The sequence below is a fragment of the Sinocyclocheilus grahami genome, unplaced genomic scaffold (genome assembly GCF_001515645.1).
Source record: "Sinocyclocheilus grahami isolate Dianchi unplaced genomic scaffold, SAMN03320097.WGS_v1.1 scaffold1345.1, whole genome shotgun sequence".
Taxonomy (NCBI): domain Eukaryota; kingdom Metazoa; phylum Chordata; class Actinopteri; order Cypriniformes; family Cyprinidae; genus Sinocyclocheilus; species Sinocyclocheilus grahami.
The window spans coordinates 378,122-400,294 of record NW_015506524.1 but is presented as its reverse complement, the minus strand read 5'-3'; the positions used below and the strand labels follow the sequence as shown (position 1 = coordinate 400,294).

The 22,173-nt window shown below is 36.5% G+C and overlaps 1 protein-coding gene and 1 pseudogene across 1 annotated transcript; one reads left to right on the top strand and one right to left on the bottom strand.

The window, feature by feature from the left end:
• Nucleotides 1–1,918: 1,918 nt before the first annotated feature.
• Nucleotides 1,919–15,759, top strand: LOC107569434 (uncharacterized). The gene is made up of 6 exons (XM_016255533.1): nucleotides 1,919–1,971; nucleotides 10,799–11,125; nucleotides 11,277–11,401; nucleotides 11,522–11,600; nucleotides 15,340–15,425; nucleotides 15,739–15,759. The coding sequence occupies exons 1-6, from the start codon at nucleotides 1,938–1,940 to the stop codon at nucleotides 15,757–15,759; spliced, it is 672 nt and encodes a 223-aa protein (XP_016111019.1). The 5' UTR covers nucleotides 1,919–1,937.
• A 617-nt stretch (nucleotides 15,760–16,376) lies between these two features.
• On the bottom strand, nucleotides 16,377–19,653 carry LOC107569433 (uncharacterized; annotated as a pseudogene).
• Between the last annotated feature and the right edge of the window lie 2,520 nt (nucleotides 19,654–22,173).

Genomic DNA, 22,173 nt, shown 5'->3' with positions numbered 1-22,173 from the left:
AACCGTCAAACACAGAGAATACTGAAGTGAAGCTTTTTCTAGGTTTCTTGAAAGTCATCATTGTTTACAGATTTAGAATCAGTGACACTATTGAGCTGAAAAGCCATCTTGTGCTCTGTGGCCATTTTGTCTTTCAGATTTTGAAGACCTTTGGCAATTTTCTTTACTTTCCGGACCCAGTTTAGTTTAATGGCTCAGGTACCAGTGAGCTGTTTAGCACAACATGGATTGCTATTCATCTTTTGAAGCATAAAGAACAAACTCATTCTCTTGGTAATATTTTGTTTGTCAATAGGCAAAGTTTTGTTTTGATGTGACTTTGCTGTGGAAAGCAACTCCCTTTGCCTTTTCTTATATCTGTAGGTTTTTAGTTTTATTGCTCCGAGTATAATTTCGTTTCATTTTGGTTTTGGAAAAAAACTAAACATGAGGACTTAGGGTGTGTTCACACTTGTCACTCTGGAGGGATTTCTCTGTTAGTGTGGTTCATTTGAGTAAGTGTGAACACTGCCATCCAAACCCTGGTGTGCAACAAACAAGCGGACCAAGACCGCTAAAACGATGGGTCTCGGTCTGCTTCCAAACTAACTCTGGTGCGGTTTGAATAAAATGTGAACGCAACAAGGACCAAATACTTCTAAACAAACCAAAAACAGAATTTAATGACAATATGCGACGCTATGTGACATGATTTCACGAAGGGAAAAAGTGGTGAATCCAAAACAAAATAAGCAGGCAAACGTGGAGCAACAAGGAGGTAAAAAGTGCGTTTTATGAGCTCTTTGTGAGTTTGCAGTTGGTGAAAATAAAGTTGTATAAGCAACAAGCGAGCGCGCTTAGTCCAGCAGACGGCATGTGTTTGAAACTGCTAAGCAGACCGATCGGTGAATGGGCACTTTGGTGTCATACACCGATTGGACTGCGCAGCGCTGTTTTAAGTTGAACACACCTATTGTTTGGGTATTCGGTGAGTTCTGTCATGAAATATATGTAATTCAACCCGACCAATCAGGTTGTGAACGTATATGACTATGCCTTTAGGTTCGGCATCTTTAGGTTCACTGTCAAAAACAGTATACATTGTTGGGAAGTCGTGGCCTAATGGTTAGAGAGTTGGACTCGTAACCTAAAGGTTGCGAGTTCAAGTCTCTGGTCCGGCAGGGATTGTAGGTGGGGGGAGTGAATGTACAGCGCTCTCTCCCACCTTCAATACCACGACTGAGGTGCCCTTGAGCAAGGCACTGAACCCCCAACTGCTCCCCACAGCATGAATGGCTGCCCACTGCTCCGGGTGTGTGTTCACTGCTGTGTGTGTGTACTAAGGATGGGTAAATGCAGAGCACTAATTCCGAGTATGGGTCACCATACTTGGCCACATGTCACTTCACTTTAAAATGCCAGTGTGAACGCTAAGCGTGTAATGATACAGAACCAAATGTCCAGACCCAATGAACCAACGAACCAAACTACAAGTGTGAACACACCCTTAAACACCTCACTGCTAATGACTTATTGATATGAAGAGAAATTAATCAGAAACTCCAATGTTCAAGCTCATTATCAAACTGCGATATATTTTGGTTACAAACTGTAACTGTTTTTCTTCAAATTATTATTTACACGGGCCCCCCTTTCTTTTGCTCCGTTCTGCGATCCATGGTGAAAACCAAACAAAGACTGACTAAGGTCTGACTAAATGACAGAACTTTCTCGAACTTCCGCTCGTTGTTGGTAAAGTCCCTAATGGAGGTACGTTTTCCACCACGTTACCTGATTTGCCCTCACCACAGGTGAGACCGGGTGTTGTGAATTTCAGCCAATCAGAAACATAAAGAGGTGGAGTTTAATGCAGACAGGGACCAATCAGGTAGCACGTTCCAGTACCTATACGTGAGCTTTGGCACAACACCGTCACAGAAGCTAAACACTATCGAAGGATGCGCCATTTTCTGTTGGTTCTCCTCATCTCAAGTGAGTATAATAGGCCTATTTGACAGCAGATGCGGTTCTAGACCTTTCTTTGTGTGTTTTAAGCCCCCACTGTCTGTCGTCTCAGTCCCCCTAAAACTATAATCAGCTGTCTGAACGATCGGATCAGTGCTGCTTCCTCTAAAAAAGATTTCACGTGTTTTTTAAGAGTTTTCAGTGTAAACATTAAAATGATTTTAAGCCATTCAATCGCAAGTAGTGCTAAAGACAGTTGAAGTAACTAGGGCTTTGTGATCGTTTAGTTCGCTTACACAGAAGACCGCTGTTCTGGAATATGCGTTGTCATGCTGCTATCATATTCTTCCGCGTTTTGTCGCGTTCAAGTGCTTTGTTGTTGGAAAGAACAAGAATCATTCTTGTTTACTGGTTGTGAATCTTATTAAAGCCAAAATACATATTTAGTCAATATCGAACATGTTTTGAATAAAATGTAGCGTCCCATTAATTGGTAACCATATACAGGTTCACCGGTCGCAGTAAAGTTAGCTTGCGGTTTGATACTGAGATTTCGTCTGGCTATAAATCCACAGTGCCCTGTCTTGGATATGCAAACAATATCGCGTGTCATTCATCATGATTTGTAAATTCAGTGACGCGGTCCTCCTGTCAGAAATAATTTTTTTGTTACTCTTAATATAAATTATATACGTACACACACACACAATTACAAACAGTTATGTAACGAAGCCTCGTTCACTGAAATCATTTTGGTTAGTTAACCCTTCCCTGAGTATTTAATTTTCACTATTCTCATTTGTGAAAGTTTTCACAGTGCATTTTTGGTCCGTTAACCCTTAGTCCTTTTCCTTTGTCAAAAAAACTAAATACAGTCCAGACTTGCCTAACTCCCTAATCCAAAAACAGTGTAAAAAGATGTGCACAATAAAATGTCGTCAAACCCCCTACATCCCTTAAATTGGCAAACACATACACGAATATTTACAGAAAATGTCCATAGTAAATCGTGGTCAATCAGGTGTGGGTCAAGTTAACAATTAGTATAGCAGATTGGAATCACAAAATCACACATACACTTGTGATTTTAAAATAATCACTCACAATCTCTCTGGTACAACACTAAGACGAAACAAACGATACAGCAGTGGCTATGAGCTACACAGTCACACTCTGACACAATAATAACAGAGGGTGAGTGTTTGGGGCGGTCCTTGTATTATGGTCGGGTGATGAGAACCAATCGCAGCCTCCAGCAAATTATCACAAGGAACCGCCCACCTGTAACACAAACATGTACATACACATACACAGAGACAATATCAATGAATAAAATCAATGGACTGATTACTCATAACAGGTTCACAGTACATTTGTGGTCCATTAACCCTTCCCTGAGTGCTTAACTTCACTATATTGATTTGTGAAATGTTTTAAAGTACAGTTTTGGTCCGTTAATCCTTCCATGAGTCCTGGAAATCAAAATTCTTATTTGTGAAAGGGTTCATAGGTACAGTTGTGTTCAGTTAACTCTTTCTAGAGTGCTTAAAGGGATAATTCACCCAAAAATGAAAATTCTATCATTAATTACTCGCTTTCACGTTGGTCCGAACCCATAATGCCTCTGTTCATCTTCGGAACACAAATTAAGATATTTTTGATGGAATCTGAGAGCTCTTTGACCCTCCCATAGACAGCAAGTGTCCTTACACGATCAAGGTCTAGAAACATAGCAAGGAGATTGGTAAAATAATCCATGTGACATCAGTGGTTCAACCATAATTTTATGAAGCTACGAGAATAATTTTTGTGCGCAAAAGAAAACGAAAATAATGGCTTTATTCATGTTGATACTCCAAAATGGCGCCAGGGTGACGCAGAGACGACAAATTATTGTATGAAGTCGTTTTTTTTTTTCTTTTGCACAAAGTATTCTCTTAGCTTCTTAAATTATGGTTGAACCCCTGATGTCACATGCATTATTTTACCGATGTCCTTGCTACGTTTCTAAACCTTGATCGTGTAAGGCCACTTGCTGTCTATGGAGGGTCAGAGAGCTCTTGGGATGCATCAAAAATATCTTAAAGGGGTCATATGATGCTTTTTTTAAAGATCATTATTTTGTGTATTTGGTGTAACAGAATATGTTGACATGCTTTAATGTTCAAAAAACACATTATTTTTCAAATACTGTACATTATTGTAGGTCCTCTATGCCCCGCCTCTCTCAAACGCTTCGTTTTCTACAAAGTCCCTCCTTCCGACAAGCGCAGTCTGCTCTGATTGGCCAGCTGACCCAGTGCATTGTGATTGGTCGAACACCGCAAGCACTCGTCGGAAATGTAACGCTCCTTACCATAATCGCGAGCTTCATCTTTCAAAATAAATGTAAAGACAGAGCCCGAAAGGGGAACAGAGTCGCGTGACAGACACAGTGATGAAGCTGGTATGTGTTTGCAGTACACAAGCCACGGTTAAGACAGCTGACTCCACTGTGATGTGACTACACTTTCTTTGCGTGCACATTTGGGCACATTATGCTAATATTGCCACATAGTGAGGTAGATATGTGGGGGCGTGTTAGAACGAGCCGTTTTAGGGGGGCGTGGCAGAGTCTTAAATTTGATAAAGAATATCTCTTTGGTTTTGAGACTTTAGGCTTTGCAACTTCAGGGATCTTATCTATGCACAATCAGCTTGTAACACTGACAAGAGAAAGGAAAATCGCATCATATGACCCCTTTAAATTGTGTTCCGAAGATGAATGGAGGTATTACGGGTTTGGAATGACATGAGGATGAGCAATTAATGACAGAACTTTCATTTTTGGGTGAACTAACCCTTTAACTTTACTATTCTGTTTTGTGAAAGGTTTCATAGTACAATTTTTGTTAACCCTTCCCTGACTCCCTACCTTCATTCTAATTTGTGTGAACTTTCACAGTGCAGTTCTTGGAAAGTTAACCCTTCTTTGAGTTCTTGACTTCACCATACTGATTTATGAAACCATTCATACTGCAGTTTTGGTCTGTTAAACCTTCCCTAAATCCCCGACATTGCTATTGCTTTGTGGAAACTTTCACTTTCAAAAATGTACTGGGAAAGTTTTAACAAATCGCAGCATTAAGGGAAGGACTAATGCCTTGTCCAAATCCCCACACTTGTGGTCTTGGCCACTTGAGAGCACGTGCCCGTGACAGGAAGCAAGTGTGCAAGACTGTCCCAGGTCTTCAAAATGCCGAAGCGCAGTGCCCTGAAAGCACACTAAATCCACACTATCTGAAATACCGCTCCGGAGCGGTATTCGAGGTTTAGTGTATCCCATCATGCATCATGTTCTGGAAATAAATCGTGAGACTTTTTGCCAAAATCGCGAGAGGTCACGGAAACCTTTTCAATATAAGTTAAATATTAATAATAATTAGATATTACATATATTTTGGTAGTAAAACAAAGTGCTACACGTTTTATTGGTGCAAAGGTGAGTATTTATTTTGTACATTATTTGCAACTGCTTTTTATCACTTAATTAGAAGCACCAGAAATTAAATTGTCATCGGTTATAGGGACTACTGAACAGACATTTAGAAGTTTATTTTAAAATAAAAATTAAAACATTTGCCTTTTTACAACACTATAAGTGTGTCCCATCAGGTAATGAAAAGTTGTACACACACTTGTGGTCTTCATCCTCACTTGAACATTTGGGCCAAATACAGGAAATACGTCATAGACAAGAGTCAAGTGATCAAGTGCAAAGACCTCAAGTGTGGGTATTTGGACAAAGCATGTTTCCAAAACTGCACTGTGAAAGGTTTCACAAATCAGAATAGTGATGTCGAAAGACTCAACATAGGGTAACTCACTAAATCTGTACCGTGAAATATTTTATTATAGCTGATTAAACAAATTCTTTGGACTGCTGGATTAATTGGCACAGCTACCTTTACATTATCACATGAGAAGAGAACAGAGCAGTGGAAAATGCTAAAACGATGGCTTCATCTAAAAAAGTGGTTTAGTATGGAACGATATTCCGGACAATTTTCAAATAGAATAGCAAATTGTATTTTCAATTGCGTTTTCAATATGTGGACGCATAAATTGTGACAATCCAAATGCATTAGCGTTTGCATTTTCGCTTTCGCGAACGCAGTGACTGCCAAATTTCAAATGAAAAAGCAAAGTCCATTTGCAGCTGTATTTCCCATGTCTTAGGAGTTACGAGCCTGTCATATTTAAATAGCAATATTAATTACCACGTCTGCTTTTTCACTCTCACTGCGTCGCGCATGTAACCTGCCAAAACTCAAATGAAATCGCAATTCCTTTTGCATTTGAATTTCCGATGGCTCCACATTTATGGGAAATAGCCATCAAACATGAACGCCTATTGTTCACATTCCTGATTAGCGGACTTAGAGGTTGATGGATATTGTTGTGAAAAAATTCACAAATCACGTAGGTCAAGATGGCACTGGTTTCAGTCTAATTGTTCAATGTTTGAAACTACACGCATTATAAAATTGTCACAACAAAAACATTGATTTCGGACCAGAGGACTGAGTCACCTGAATTCGTATATATTGCATTCTAAGACCGCCCAATATGATTTAATAACCAACTGAAATCTGGGTCTGTATTCTTAAAGCTTCTAAGAATAGTCTCAGAGAGCTCCTAATTTAGCTTAAGATTTTCTAACTAGGAATCTCAACTTTGGTTCAGGACCAATCTGAGAGCAACTCTGAGCCAGGAAAAGACACAAACTTTCATCTTAGTGAGGAGGTGGGGCTGACCATCAAATGTTTATACGTAAATATGCATGACTGTAGCAGCAAGAGAAAGCAATGTAGATGTTGTAGGAAAAACAAATAAAACTGGTCAGTACTACAGTAATGTTTCTCTTTTCTGCTATGTTTATTTAAACGGTAGATTGTGTCTGGTTCATGATTGATGTAATGATTTGCCTGAGGTTAATATTTAACCATGTGATGCACTGTGATTCAGATTGAAATCATTTAGACTCAAATGTGTTCAAGTTGTGAAATCAGCAACCTTGCAGTGCTTTCAATGTTTTAGTTCTATTCTACACGCTTATAATAAGTAAATGTTTAACATTTTAATAACAAATGGCTAAAATAGACCATTCCGTAATTTGTACATTTTCATGTCAAACATAGAAGTTACTCATGGGAGTAGTTGCATTTTGCTGAATAAAGAGAGCAACTGATTCTGTGTTAGTTTTATTCACATATTTAGTAAAGGCATGACACAAAATGACATTAACAAAACACCTGTATATAAATAATATACATGGGCCATGTTAAAAAAAAAAACTCAAATGACTAAGCTTTACATACACAAGTGTCTACTATTAATGCTGTATAGGAATTGATCAATACAAACCAAGCACATGAGGATTTCTGTGGTAAGTAATACCTCCTATGTATCTGAAACCTGGAATATAATCAAAAAGGGCAAACAGGACCATGAACAAACTCCATGAAATCAGTCTAAAGGTTGGGAGAATTATTTATATAAATTATTTTTTTCCAAGTTGATGGACCCACATTATTTTTACTTGTTGAATAGGCCATTCCAGGATGACCCACATGGTTTTAATATTACGAGAAGATCCACCAATATGTTATGTCAAAATGCAATAACTTTTTTTTTTTAGGCGGGGGAACTTAATGTTTTAGAAAGGCAAGTAAATATCTGATCTACTGGCCCAAACAGTCTAGCGGTCCTTATGTTGAGCCCGGAGTTTTATTATTTTTTTTAAAGCATTTTGTCATTGTATCTGAATATCAACATCTGTGAAATTTAGTCAGTCGAAACTGTTTTAGCTCCCTGAAAATAGTGATCTATTGTGTTGAATATCAAAGATTTTTTTGCATCTGTTTGTTAATGAGGGATTTGTGGACATCAATATTTTTAGATTTGTGGTGTAAATGTTCTATTTTTTTTTTTTGAAGTAAAAAGATGAAACGGAGGGTTATTTAATATTTCCATGAATTGGATGCACATCTTCACTTTCACTAAAACCTTTAAGTTAGCCTAATTGAGGAAAAACATTAAGTTTGCATTCATAGGGTGACTATTATGACATCAATTAAATATGTAAATATTCCTATGCCTGTATCCAAGCCATAGAATAATTATACCTTTCAGATGAGTCTCTTCTACTGGGATTCTGCTTTGTCCGTTACTGGTTATTAAATTATTCAACTAAATTGTCGAAATAATTTTAAATAGAATTGTTGATTTAGTATTTTACATTAATGACACATTAAAAATATCAGTATTCATACATTCTGTAAAAGTTAAATTTAGCTGTTATGAAAAAATTGTAAAATCTATGTTCTATAAAGCTCAGTTGCAGCTGATGCATCATCATCCTGCACATGCTATCTTCCCCATCTTACTCTCTCACATGTCCTGGAATAAAGATGGGACTATGGCCTTGATTTGTCTTTGATTACTGAATATTGGTATAATGTGAAATGAAGTGAACATATGATATTGTGTGAGATGGTAATGACATTTTTTTTTATATTTGTAGAAAAAGATGGGCCTTGGACTTGCCAAGAACAGTTATCTAGCAGTCTCTGAATGTATAAAAATAGGACACATTGACAAATTTAAATATTTAAAACTATTTTGGTTACACTTTACTTGAAGGGGTGTGCATAAGACTGACATGACACCTTCATAATCATGACATGTCTTGAATATGAAGGAGGTTTTATGCATGTTTATGACAACTGTCATTAAGTGTCATTCACTCAGTTATGTAATTTTTAATGCAAAGATGACATTGTTTGAGATGTCTTTGTTATGGGCTATGGTTAGGGGTAGGGTTAGGTCAAATAATGTCATTTGCATTAAAAATGACATAACTGAGCGAATGACACTTAATGACAGTTGTCATAAACATGCATGAAACCTCCTTCATATTCATGACATGTGTCATGTCATGATTATGAAGGTGTCATGTCAGTCTTATGCACACCCCTTCAAGTAAAGTGTTGCCACTATTTTACAACGACAACCAAAAAAAGTCTCTTTACATGCAATGGCCCAAAAAAGCATTTGCACACTTGACCACAATTTAAAATGCATAATTGCATTCCATTAAAATATTAATTCAAAGTCTGGAATCACGATTTTTTTTTTAATTAAATGTAAATTTGCAAAGAAATTAGCTAATACTTTTACTCCACAATTAATTAAATTGGTCAAAAGATTTCTATTTCAAATAAATACTGTTCTATAAGCTTCCTGTGAATCATGAAAACTAATCATGATGAATCATTTCTAACACGGTTTCCACTTTCATTAAGCAGCACAACTATTTTCAGCTGTCATAATGATAATTAAAAAAAATTCTAAGCAGCCAATCATATTAGAATGATTTCTGAAGGATCAAGTGACACTGAAGACTGAAGGTGTGCGACTTCAAGCGGCGCTGCGCAGACAGTTCGGCGTTTGACAAAGTATCGCGATAGCGATTCGAAAACTTAAGGAGCCATCTACTCTCGCGGTACTTTGATGTCAAACACCGATCGGTGGTCGGCGCTGCAACCTTGAACATAACTTGGAACAATGGAGGTCTTTACGGTTTAAAATGATGATAAAATGTATTTCAACAAACTATTTTAAATAGTTATTTCACAATATTAGCGTTTTTGACTATTTTGATAAATGCATTATCGAACAAAGTATCTTGATCTTATCTTTTAGTAGAAATCTTACATTTTGAAGGGTAACTTGTGTGTATAGTATCAATCCAACTGAAATCAGTGTAGACCAGGGGTGTCCAAACTCGGTCCTGGAGGGCCGGTGTCCTGCAAAGTCTAGCTCCAGCTTGCCTCAACACACCTGCCTGGAAGTTTCTAGCATGCCTAGTAAGAGCTTGATTAGCTGCTTCAGGTGTGTTTAATTAGGGTTGGAGCTAAACTGCAGGACACCGGCCCTCCAGGACCGAGTTTGGACACCCCTGGTGTGGACAATAGTTGAAGGTTGCGCTGCTGTAGCCTAATGTTACACAAAGGGAATGTCATGGACGACAACACAAAACGTGCATAACTGTTATGAAAAGGTAAACTACAGTTTAGGCATACTTCAGCGAGACGCTGAAACTATAGTTAGCCCTTATGAAAATACACATACGGTATAAAATGTCGTATCTGATGTTTGACTTAAAGCGGCTTTGGAACTCGCCCCGCTCCGTTTTAGCTAGCTGCTAGCCTACTAATGCACCTGCCGTGCGTCTGTTTTGCCACAGTTTGGAGCTTCAGTGACAATAGAATCGCACGTAGCCGCTAATAAAAGATTTTTACTACTACATCAAGAGACGAACCGAGCTAAACTCATGAAAATACGCCGCTTCTTCACGCTCATAACCTGTCTTGCACTCACCGGTAAGTAAAGCATCCTAGCGCTTAGCTCTCCGTGTTGATGCCGGAAACCGGAAACGCAAGCTTGGAAAATAATATCGTGTGTTCCAAGTTTCATCACTGCCCTGTGAATTGGTATCACGCACTAAAGACGGTCTGACTAATAGAAGTTCGGCGGGTTAAAAATAAAGAATTACGCGCTGAATTAAAAGCGCGATTGGAGTGTTGCGGTAAGGTGAAGTAGATTACATATTTTTACATTTAGGATATATTTATCATCTGTTATAAACTGTTCTTTAAAAAGACGCCAGAGAGCGTAACAATTTATTACGACCGTGGTGTGTGCAGAAATTTCGCGAGTGCAAAATCTAGTGAGACGTGTTTTTTTGTTGTTGTTTTTTTTTTTAAAGGTGTAAATACGTCACTAAGCAATAAAATATGTATTTTATCAGGTGCCGTGAGCGACATGACAGTGGTTGTAAAAAGGGGGGGGAATGTCACCCTATCAGTCAAAACGCCTGAAATGGTGGATGTCAACCGAGTGACGCTGCTGACACTTTACGAAAACGGCACACAAGTTCCCATCTTCCGCTACTGTTCTATCAAAGAGAAGAAAAGGGGGTGCCCCGCCATCGGCAACGACAGATTCTCACTCCAGCTTAGACGAGAGAATGCTTCTGTAATCATTCTTGATGCCTGTGCCGCTGACTCAGGAGCACACATTGTGGAAGTGATCGGGAACTACACGATCAAGGAAACGTTCAACGTTGTATTCACCGGTTAGTAATCTTGAATGCTGTGAAAATGTATTGATGATATAACTTTATTTGGGCATGAAGAGTGAATGTGACATAATAAAAAAAAAAAAAAAAAAAAGCAATAAAACTTTGGAATCTTTTTTTTTTTTTCTCTCATCAAAAATAATTGTAGAGTCTTCTGGTGACCCGTCCTTCAAAATCAGCCCACCACAAGACTTCAACACAGTTGTCATCATAGGAGTCTTCGCAGTGTTAATCATAGTGGTCACTGTTGTCAGCGTATACTTCTATAAAAAGGTAAGTATTATCACACAAAAATGTAGCAACAGGTCTGTTTTTATAACACTTATTAACAGCAGTGATCATATATTTTTACAGTGCAGTTTAGTGTGATTTAAATCTCGCATCCCTCTACAGAAAAACTGGAAGAAATTTGATTTCCTTGACTGCACAGTGGATTCAGAAGTGGCGGACAGTCGATCAAGCATCACTGGAGGTCAGTCCCCTAGACTTGATGTCCTTGGGTTTTGTATCATGATCAACAAACATTATTTTAATTGGGATTTAACAATTTACAACATGCGGCAAACTAGACCTTAAATTGATTAGATATTTTTAGGAAACTTTCTGACACTGACAGACAGTCATAAGGGTCAGTGCTTTAGTTTTTCAAATATTTAATACAAAACAGTTTCATTATTTGAGTGTTTTTAAAAGACCATATTAAAACATTAAGGCTTTTGACAGATTTGCCTTTTGAGATTTGCAATGTCGACATTTTCTTTATTCGAATTGTGGGATAATTACAGTTTTTCTAGCCCTTTTAAAAAAAGTGTCAAAATTAATTGTAATTCAAAAATATTCTTCACAGAGATGCATTCTGTATGAATATGGGATTACATTTGTGTCAGTTAAAATGAATGTAATTTTTCAAGAAACTTAAGAAAATATAAATTGAAACTGAATAAAATGTCTTTGAAACTGACAAAAAAGTAAATGCAGGCAAAATCTTTGACTTCGTTTTTAATACACTGCATGTTTTGCAACTGTTTTCTCTTCTTTCATTAGCTGATCTGTACTTACAAATGCGCTCCCAGAGTTTATTTAAGCTTCTGAAGATTTCGTTCGCCATTCTGACACATCTCTCGTGGGGGCGGGGCTAGCAGCAGTGTGTTCTCATTGGCTACTGAGTTTTTCATTGACAGCTTCTTGACCTGGAAGCGAAGGCGTCAATGTTGCCTTGCCAGAATGCCAGTGTGGATGTGAGCGTCTGTTAGCGGCTTCCAATTTCATTTTAGTGATATGAAGTTAGGAGTTTTGTTTTTGAATTCAATCTGTATTTATCTGTTGCTACTCTGTCAACATAAGCTTTTTTTTTAGGAGCGCGAGGAATCAAACGTGAGAGAAAAAGGTCATATTGAGGTTTAATTATTAAAGTGCTGTGTATATAATACTGGAAATATTGTATAATGTCCAATGTTCTTGTAGGATATTTGTTTATTGCTCATGATTATTTTGCATTGTAGGGTCTAATTAGGTTGTGCCGTTACATTTGAAATACTATCATATATGTGTGATATATTCAGACCTCAAGAAAGTCTCTCTCCAACCAGGCAATCAAGCTCATTTTATTACATATTCCACACAAAGAATGTTCTTGCAGCCAATTGTTTTATCATGCTGATAATTTTTAGTTATTTTATTTATTTAACATTATCATCTAACGTTTAAAATTGGAAATACATTTTAACAATCATCAACTCTTTCAAGTGTGACTTTTAAAAACCAGTTTTAATGAATGTAAATGAAAATATGAATTAGTTCAAATTGGGGGAAGTTGTGGCCTAATGGTTAGAAAGTCGGACTCGTAACCCAAAGGTTTTGGGTTCGAGTCTTGTACCGGCATGGCTTGTAGGTGGGGGGAGTGAATGTACAGCGCTCTCTCCCACCTTCAATACCACGACTGAGGTGCCCTTGAGCAAGGCACTGAACCCCCAACTGCTCCCCGGGCGCCGCAGCATAAATGGCTGCCCACTGCTCTGGGTGTGTGTTCACGGTGTGTGTGTGTTCACTGCTGTGTGTGTGCACTTTGGATGGGTAAATGCAGAGCACTAATTCCAAGTATGGGTAACCATACTTGGCCACATGTCACTTCACTTAAATGTACATTCTTTATTGTCACTATAGCATATACAGAAGTATCAAAGTGAAAGTATTGGATGCAATTATGTTGTGACAGGAAAGACCAGAATCCACTGCATAGTATACATGTAATGCACAGTATTCTCATAATTTACATCACAACACAAAATGCACAATAACATAATATACAGAATGTTCACAATTCACAATATGTTTAAAACTGCAATGATCCTTTGAACAGTTGCTGTTACAGTATAAGTTACAAAACAGTGAATGAGTATGTTATGTAATGGAGTGCAGTATCAGTCTTTATAGGAATATTCCACCCCAAAAAATGAAAATTCTCTAATTTACTCACCTTCATGCCATTCCAGATGTATATGACTTTCTTTCTTGACATAAACACAAAGATTTTTAAGAAAATAATCTATCTCTGAGAATCCACATAACACAAGTTAACCCATGCATGTATGACAGTTGATCGGAAGTGATTGTTAATAGCCAAAAGTTTAAATTATTAGTGTTTTTCTTATCTGTTGCTTCACTTCAAAAGATACTGATTCAACCATTAAGGTCAGATGGATTACTGTCACGGTAGCTGTGTGTGGTTTTTAAAGCATCTTTAGGACTCACAGAGATGGATTATTTGCCTAAAAATCTTAATTTGTGTTTACCTGTCCAGTCGAAAAGAAAGTAATATGCATGAGGGTGAGTAAAATATATATTTTTTATTTTTGAGTGAACTATCCCCTTAACAATCATATGCTGTTGGTATGCTAATCCAAGATCAGCATAGACTAATACGAATAAAGTGCAACCTCTTCTGAACTGTGTTTGTTTTAATCTAGAGCTCCAAAGAAATTAAAATATTTGCATAATATCAGGTGTCTGAAGATCAAGATCCCAGTCATTCAAAGGTGATGTGTCTGAACAAAGTAAGAATCTTGTCTGATGGGGGCAGTGGATCTCTGGTACTACCACTACATCCTCTGGGTCAGCATCAGAAGTTTGTTTATGGAAAAGTTGCTTCGTTCCCTGGAAATTAAGAAAGGACATGTATTATAGTCTAACAATACAAACTGCTTTGAACTCCCATTAAACATTTCAAACTTAAAATATTTCAAACAAATAAACACACAATATAATTATTTATATACTGTATATAAATATATACAGTCAAATCTGGACACAGAAAAAGCATGGTAAAAAGGCTTTACATTGCTAAAGTTGACAGTGCAGTGATGGACAGCGCGCTTGTAAAATGGCATCGGTTATTGTCAGATACAGTATATTTAGTACTGTACATTATGTGCTGGGGGAAAATATGATCCAATTGAAGAATGTAACCAGGTCCTGTAATGATTGGGCTAAATCAAGAAAACTTACCACAAGTAACCTATCCAAATAACAACGATGATTGATGTCTATTGCTATTCCTAAGAAACCATCTCAACAATGTAGTGTAGCAGCAGATAAATACTGATAAAATAATAATAAACAAATCTTTATCTTTTTATATCATTAAAATGAAATTGGAAGCTGCTAACAGATGCTCACTTCCAGGTCAAGAAGCTGTCAATGAAAAACTCAGTAGCCAATGAGAACACACTGCTGCTAGCCCCGCCCCCACGAGAGATGTGTGTCAGAATGGCGAACGAAATCTTCAGAAGCTTAAATAAACTCTGGGAGCGCATTTGTAAGTACAGATCAGCTAATGAAAGAAGAGAAAACAGTTGCAAAACATGCAGTGTATTAAAAACGAAGTCAAAGATTTTGCCTGCATTTACTTTTTTGTCAGTTTCAAAGACATTTTATTCAGTTTCAATTTATATTTTCATAAGTTTCTTGAAAAATTACATTCATTTTAATTGACACAAATGTAATCCCATATATGAATTGCATTTTTATGTATTTTTGGTAAAGTTGTCGATCGTTGTAAACATTTTTTTTTCTGAATTATGCTCAAATAAATATATTGTTTGTTTATTTCCATGTAGTTAATAATAACCTAACTTTAATAGCCCTGTACAAATTTGTCACTTTACTGACATAAGTACTAATAGTGCAAAACTCTCTCTTTTTCTTATAATTAGCAGATGAATGTGACACAGACGCATCCTCTGAGGAACACTGCTTGGTAGAGAAGGAACCAGAAGAACTTGACAGCACCCATCCAGATGCACTTAAATTAATCAATAATAATAATAATGATGATGATAATAATAATGATAATAAAGATGTTGTTATATATATAAATAAACAATTGTTATTTATATGAAAGTTTGATGTAGTATCCTTATAATAATAATGTTATGAATATAAATATAAATATATAATTGTTATTATTTGAATAAAGTTTAGTTAAGTTTGATGTATATTTATAATAATAATAACAATCTTTGTATTCGTTTTTATTACATTTTAAAAATAAATTTCCTTGCTCTTGCATTGCTTGCTATTGTTGTTTGATCTTATGATTGTTGGGTTTGTAGAATATCTTAAATGTGAGATAAATGGGAATATATGAAGCAGTTTCGATGATAACAACACTTGCTGTATTTGTGCTGGTCAGACGAAGTCAACTAAAGTCACTTAAGATTATTCATCATATTTTCATGACTTAGTCTTCAGCTTTCTGCTTGAACTTCGCTTCCTCTGTCAAACTCTCAGGCTGATAAAAGACTTTTAGTATACCAGAGAACACCGTTTTATTAACCGATTTTTGGTTTTGGATAAGACAAATCAACACCTGAAAGTTGTTTTTTTTGTGTCAGTGTCCACTCAATAGGAAATTTCTTTGATTTTTGAAGCAGCCACAGAAAATGTCAACATTGTGTTCTGCTCTGTAATGAGTGGATAAATATGGGCAGTTTCCATATTTCATATTTAGAAGGGGACAAACATCCCTTTTTTATATTTAATTTTTTTAAGGTTGTCAGTAATAGGTGATCAGTTTTCAGATCTTTCTCCCTGAACATGAACTTCAGTGTCAAAATGCTAATACTTTATGGCCCTGTCCCAAATGGTGCCCTCAGTTTATACCTTCAGCCTCATTGCCAACAGTTCTCGTAGCCTTCCATCCCCATCATGTTTTTGGCCAATGTGACGTTTAATGAAAGTACCATGATCATCAAGCAAAAGCAGCTCTTTGCTGAAATGAGCAGAACCTCAGATGCTCAAACAGAAATACAACGGTGGAGATTCACAGCAGACCAGACAGAACCAGACGAACCACAGTGATCCAGACAATCTGAAAGAGAAGATAAATCATATAGATTTAAAGTTATTCGTAAATAGTACTGTCATTCAGTGGCTTTGGCTTTGGTTATTGTGGCAGGATGAGAGTTCTGTGGTAAATGTAGTTTGACTTCTCGTACCTTCCTGTCCCAAACAGATCTCTTTCATGTGAAGATGGACAGTCTTATTGCTCACTGGATTCACAGCGCAGTGTATTAAAAACGTCAAAGATTTTGCCTGCATTTACTTTTTTGTCAGTTTCAAAGACATTTTATTCAGTTTCAATTTATATTTTCATAAGTTTCTTGAAAAATTACATTCATTTTAATTGACACAAATGTAATCCCATATATGAATTGCATTTTTATGTATTTTTGGTAAAGTTGTCGATCGTTGTAAAAAAAAGTTTTTCTGAATTATGCTCAAATAAATATATTGTTTGTTTATTTCCATGTAGTTAATAATAACCTAACTTTAATAGCCCTGTAAAATTTGTCACTTTACTGACATAAGTACTAATAGTGCAAAACTCTCTCTTTTTCTTATAATTAGCAGATGAATGTGACACAGACGCATCCTCTGAGGAACACTGCTTGGTAGAGAAGGAACCAGAAGAACTTGACAGCACCCATCCAGATGCACTTAAATTAATCAATAATAATAATAATGATGATGATAATAATAATGATAATAAAGATGTTGTTATATATATAAATAAACAATTGTTATTTATATGAAAGTTTGATGTAGTATCCTTATAATAATAATGTTATGAATATAAATATAAATATATAATTGTTATTATTTGAATAAAGTTTAGTTAAGTTTGATGTATATTTATAATAATAATAACAATCTTTGTATTCGTTTTTATTACATTTTAAAAATAAATTTCCTTGCTCTTGCATTGCTTGCTATTGTTGTTTGATCTTATGATTGTTGGGTTTGTAGAATATCTTAAATGTGAGATAAATGGGAATATATGAAGCAGTTTCGATGATAACAACACTTGCTGTATTTGTGCTGGTCAGACGAAGTCAACTAAAGTCACTTAAGATTATTCATCATATTTTCATGACTTAGTCTTCAGCTTTCTGCTTGAACTTCGCTTCCTCTGTCAAACTCTCAGGCTGATAAAAGACTTTTAGTATACCAGAGAACACCGTTTTATTAACCGATTTTTGGTTTTGGATAAGACAAATCAACACCTGAAAGTTGTTTTTTTTGTGTCAGTGTCCACTCAATAGGAAATTTCTTTGATTTTTGAAGCAGCCACAGAAAATGTCAACATTGTGTTCTGCTCTGTAATGAGTGGATAAATATGGGCAGTTTCCATATTTCATATTTAGAAGGGGACAAACATCCCTTTTTTATATTTAATTTTTTTAAGGTTGTCAGTAATAGGTGATCAGTTTTCAGATCTTTCTCCCTGAACATGAACTTCAGTGTCAAAATGCTAATACTTTATGGCCCTGTCCCAAATGGTGCCCTCAGTTTATACCTTCAGCCTCATTGCCAACAGTTCTCGTAGCCTTCCATCCCCATCATGTTTTTGGCCAATGTGACGTTTAATGAAAGTACCATGATCATCAAGCAAAAGCAGCTCTTTGCTGAAATGAGCAGAACCTCAGATGCTCAAACAGAAATACAACGGTGGAGATTCACAGCAGACCAGACAGAACCAGACGAACCACAGTGATCCAGACAATCTGAAAGAGAAGATAAATCATATAGATTTAAAGTTATTCGTAAATAGTACTGTCATTCAGTGGCTTTGGCTTTAGTTATTGTGGCAGGATGAGAGTTCTGTGGTAAATGTAGTTTGACTTCTCGTACCTTCCTGTCCCAAACAGATCTCTTTCATGTGAAGATGGACAATGTTGTTGCTCACTGGATTCACAGCCGTGCAGCTGTAGATCTCTGGATCATTATAATGAAGCTCTAATGCTAAACTGAGGTTGATGCTGAGATCAGGATTGTGGGTCTGGTTCAGCATTTCTCCTCCTTTATACCACGAGATGAACACGCCTCGATCATTTTTCACAGAACACAACACAGAGCGGAACTCCTCTATTGACTGTGGCTGCTTTAACGTACCTGGAAGAGATTTGTTTAGACCTTTTTATTTTCTGGCATAATTTTTTGTCCATATGTGGAAGCTGTAGAGCGTGGGTGCCATTTCTTTTGTAAACAATGTTTTAAAATTTTTCATTAGACAGGGAGGTAGTCTAATATATTGTATTTTGGTTTGATAGGGAATCTGTTGACTCACCTTGAGTTTGGTTCACACTAACAAGAGACCTGATGACAGGCACAGAAACAGGCCCTTTAAGAGAAAACACTTTGAGGTGGAATTTGCAGGAAAAACAAAAATGCAAGATGAACAATGTATGAATGTTTGCCAGTGACTGCTGACACAATATAATGAACAATGAAATGAGAAATGATAACTGACTCAGATCTAATAGTGGCTTCTGAACTAATTATTGCATAGATATGCTGTATACAAGTCTACTTTGTTTTCGCTGTTGTCTTGAATGTATTAAATAAACTGTATTTTTTATTTTATTTGTGACTTTAGAGTAAGGTGACCAGTTTTATGAAATGGAAACAGGGACATTTCCAAGTTCAGTGATCAAAATATCATTAAAGTCTCACTTGTTATCCATGAATTAACATAACATTTCTCTCATGGACATTTTCCAGCTGTTTTGAATATATATATATATATTTTTTTTTTTTTTTTTTTTTTTTTTTTTATCAGCTTTTCAAACTCATCCTAGGCTGTTACTTGACTCACATGAAACTTGGCACACTTCATGCCCAGGCCCTCATGACAAAAAGGACTAATGACGCTGAAAAAATTTTTCCAGACATGAATTAATGTATTGCTGTCCAATTAAATTGAAAAGACAATATTGCCAAACAGACATCCCCTCATTTTCCTGAATATTGCTGATATTTGTTTTCTGTTTCTTATGAAGCTAAATCTTACCATAAACATCTACTCTGAACTTTTTCTCTGAGACAGATCCACTGTGGAGAGAAACCTGATAAAGTCCAGAATCACTGCTGCTGATGTTCCAGATGGTCAGAGCTCCAGTCTTTGGGTTCATTTTCACTCTGCTGGTTAGTGTTTCATCATAAAAGGGTTCATAACCCTGATACATCTGTGCGATACGAACAGTTTGATCACCTCGTTTAAACAGCCATGCTACTTCACTGAGACTCTCAGTGTCTCTTGTTTGCAGAGTGAGAACATCTCCCTCCATCACAGTCTTTAACTCATCCCACTCGCCATTCACAAGATCTGAAAGAATATTAAAACGGGTTAGATATGAGTGACATTTAGTGCTAGAATATATACAGATCTCAACTACCCATGTGCAGAATAAAATACTACCATATTACTTGTACTATTTCTGTAGTATTTCTTTTCTGTATGCATAAAATACCTGTTAAACTGACATTTGTTAAGTGATTTACAATGACAGATGAACACTGAGGAATAATAACAATTGATTTGTAAAATTTTTCTAGATTTCTTTCTAGTTAAACATACAATATAGTGAGGTAATGACAATGATTTTTGAAACTTTATTGTTGCATAATTAAATATAATTTTACATGGTGTATAAAAATGACTGTACAGTCATGCATTCTGTATGTAGAGACATTTTATGCATTTTTATAACAATCGCTGGCAGACCCATTTCTCAATATTTAGGCCACTTTTTCTAAACCCTTTACACAGTGAGCACAGCATCAGTCTATCTGTGCTAAACTCTGGATCATTCATCATTGCTTTGACACAAAATACACTCAGTGACTACATCTGTCAAATTACATTAATTGTTTTCTCACTCAAAGCCAAAACTTGATGAACCTACAGGCCAGTTTGCACTTTCTCATGCTCTTTTCATAACTCTTAAACTTAAGATCAAAACCTAACACAATATAAAACTGAATAAGACAGAAATTTGGTATATTTCTAATATTGAAAAATATTTAAATAAAAAAATAAAAGTGAAATTATATCAAAATTATAAGATGTAGTGGAACACCTACACATGATAGTCTCTCAATTTTATTACTATTTTACTATTATTTTAAGTTGCAACAATATGGAAAACTAAGGAATAATTTTGTACTGTAATGTAAACTTGGACTATGTAACATACTGCAGTGAATTCTAAACAGTAGAGAGCTGTCATTCTTGTTTTGTAGAGACAAAAATTGTGTGAAGATTTTAGGTGTGGTTAAGTTTGTTGATGGCTGAAGGTCTGGAATCCATGGCAGCTTTCATTGGCCAAGGCCCGCCCATGAGGACATGTCAAACAACCAATCACAGTTCGTTTCGTTTCAGCGTCACGTTTCGGGGCGTGGAAATGTCGCCACAATAACAGACCGGTATGTAAAACTCTCAGTCGTATTTTAAAGATTCTGTGCTGCAAACTTTAAACATTTCACATACTTTTGAAACTCCAGCGTTTAGTTGATCTTGATAAGCGCTTGTCGTCACAGTTGTAAACACGACGGCTTTCTTCTTTCGTCAGGGGGTTTGGCATCACGGCATCTTTGTTTCCAGGTGAACGTTATAGAACGAGACACACACGTCTCCCGGAAATCCTGTATAATTCAACCAATCTGATGATGACTTCGAAATTCTTGAAGTGTTTCCACTTTTGTGTGCCATGACGTTTGCATCAGACGTTTAGCCAAAGGTCCGTGGGCGTGACGTCTGAGGCTGAGACTAGTTGACAAGGGTAATGGACAAGTTTTTGCTAGTGTAATGGGTTAATTTGAGACACATATGAAGTGTTTTGGAAGTTTTAGTGCATTTTGAATATGAAATTAACTGCTGTGCCAAGATGGAACTTGCTAAGGAGAACTGTGTGAGGAGTGAGGAGCTAAATATTGAGAAATATGTCCGAGCATTTGTTCAAAAAGGAAAGCTTCAATTAAATAAAAGCTAAAAATGTAGCTAAAAGTAATTTGTTCAGAGAGCTTTCATTGAGATTTTGAAGAAATTCATTTTCAACTTGAATTTGAGAAAGTTTCCTGGAGTCCACCTCAATAAACATGGAATTTTCTCTTATTTTTCTTTGTACTTTATATCTCCCACAAACAAACTAAACTATCAAATCTAGCACACTACCTTACCCGTAGACCACCCTGGCCTCACTTCCTTCCTTCCTCTGTTTCCTTTGCAGTGATGAGGTGTGGAGTGTGTAAATGAACACTAAACCATGTCCTTTGAATCCTTTCCTTATGATGTGTAAAAGGGATAGTTCACCCAAAAATGAAAATTTTATGTTTATCTGCTTACCCCCAGGGCATCCAAGATGTAGGTGACTTTGTTTCTTCAGTAGAACACATATGATGATTTTTAACTTTAACCGTTGCAGTCTATCAGTCGTATAATGCATGGCAATGGTAACAAAATCTATGAGAGTAAAAAAAACATGCACAGACAAATCCAAATTAAACCCTGCGGCTCATGACGACACATTGATGTCCTAAGACACGAAACGATCAGTTTGTGTGAGAAACCGAACAGTATTTATATAATTTTTTACCTCTAATACACCACTATGTCCAACTGTCTTTGGGCGCGCGCACGGCACCCGGTGCGTGAGGTGTGTATGCGCTCTGGTGTAGTTTACGTTAATGGGTGTGTTGATATCCAG

Coding starts and splice junctions, on each gene's coding strand:
- LOC107569434 (XM_016255533.1), top strand. CDS start 1,938: ATGCGCCATTTTCTGTTGGTTCTCCTCATCTCAA. Junction 11,126..11,276: donor GTTCAACGTTGTATTCACCG/GTTAGTAATCTT, acceptor AAATAATTGTAG/AGTCTTCTGGTGACCCGTCC. Junction 11,601..15,339: donor TCGATCAAGCATCACTGGAG/GTCAGTCCCCTA, acceptor TCTTATAATTAG/CAGATGAATGTGACACAGAC.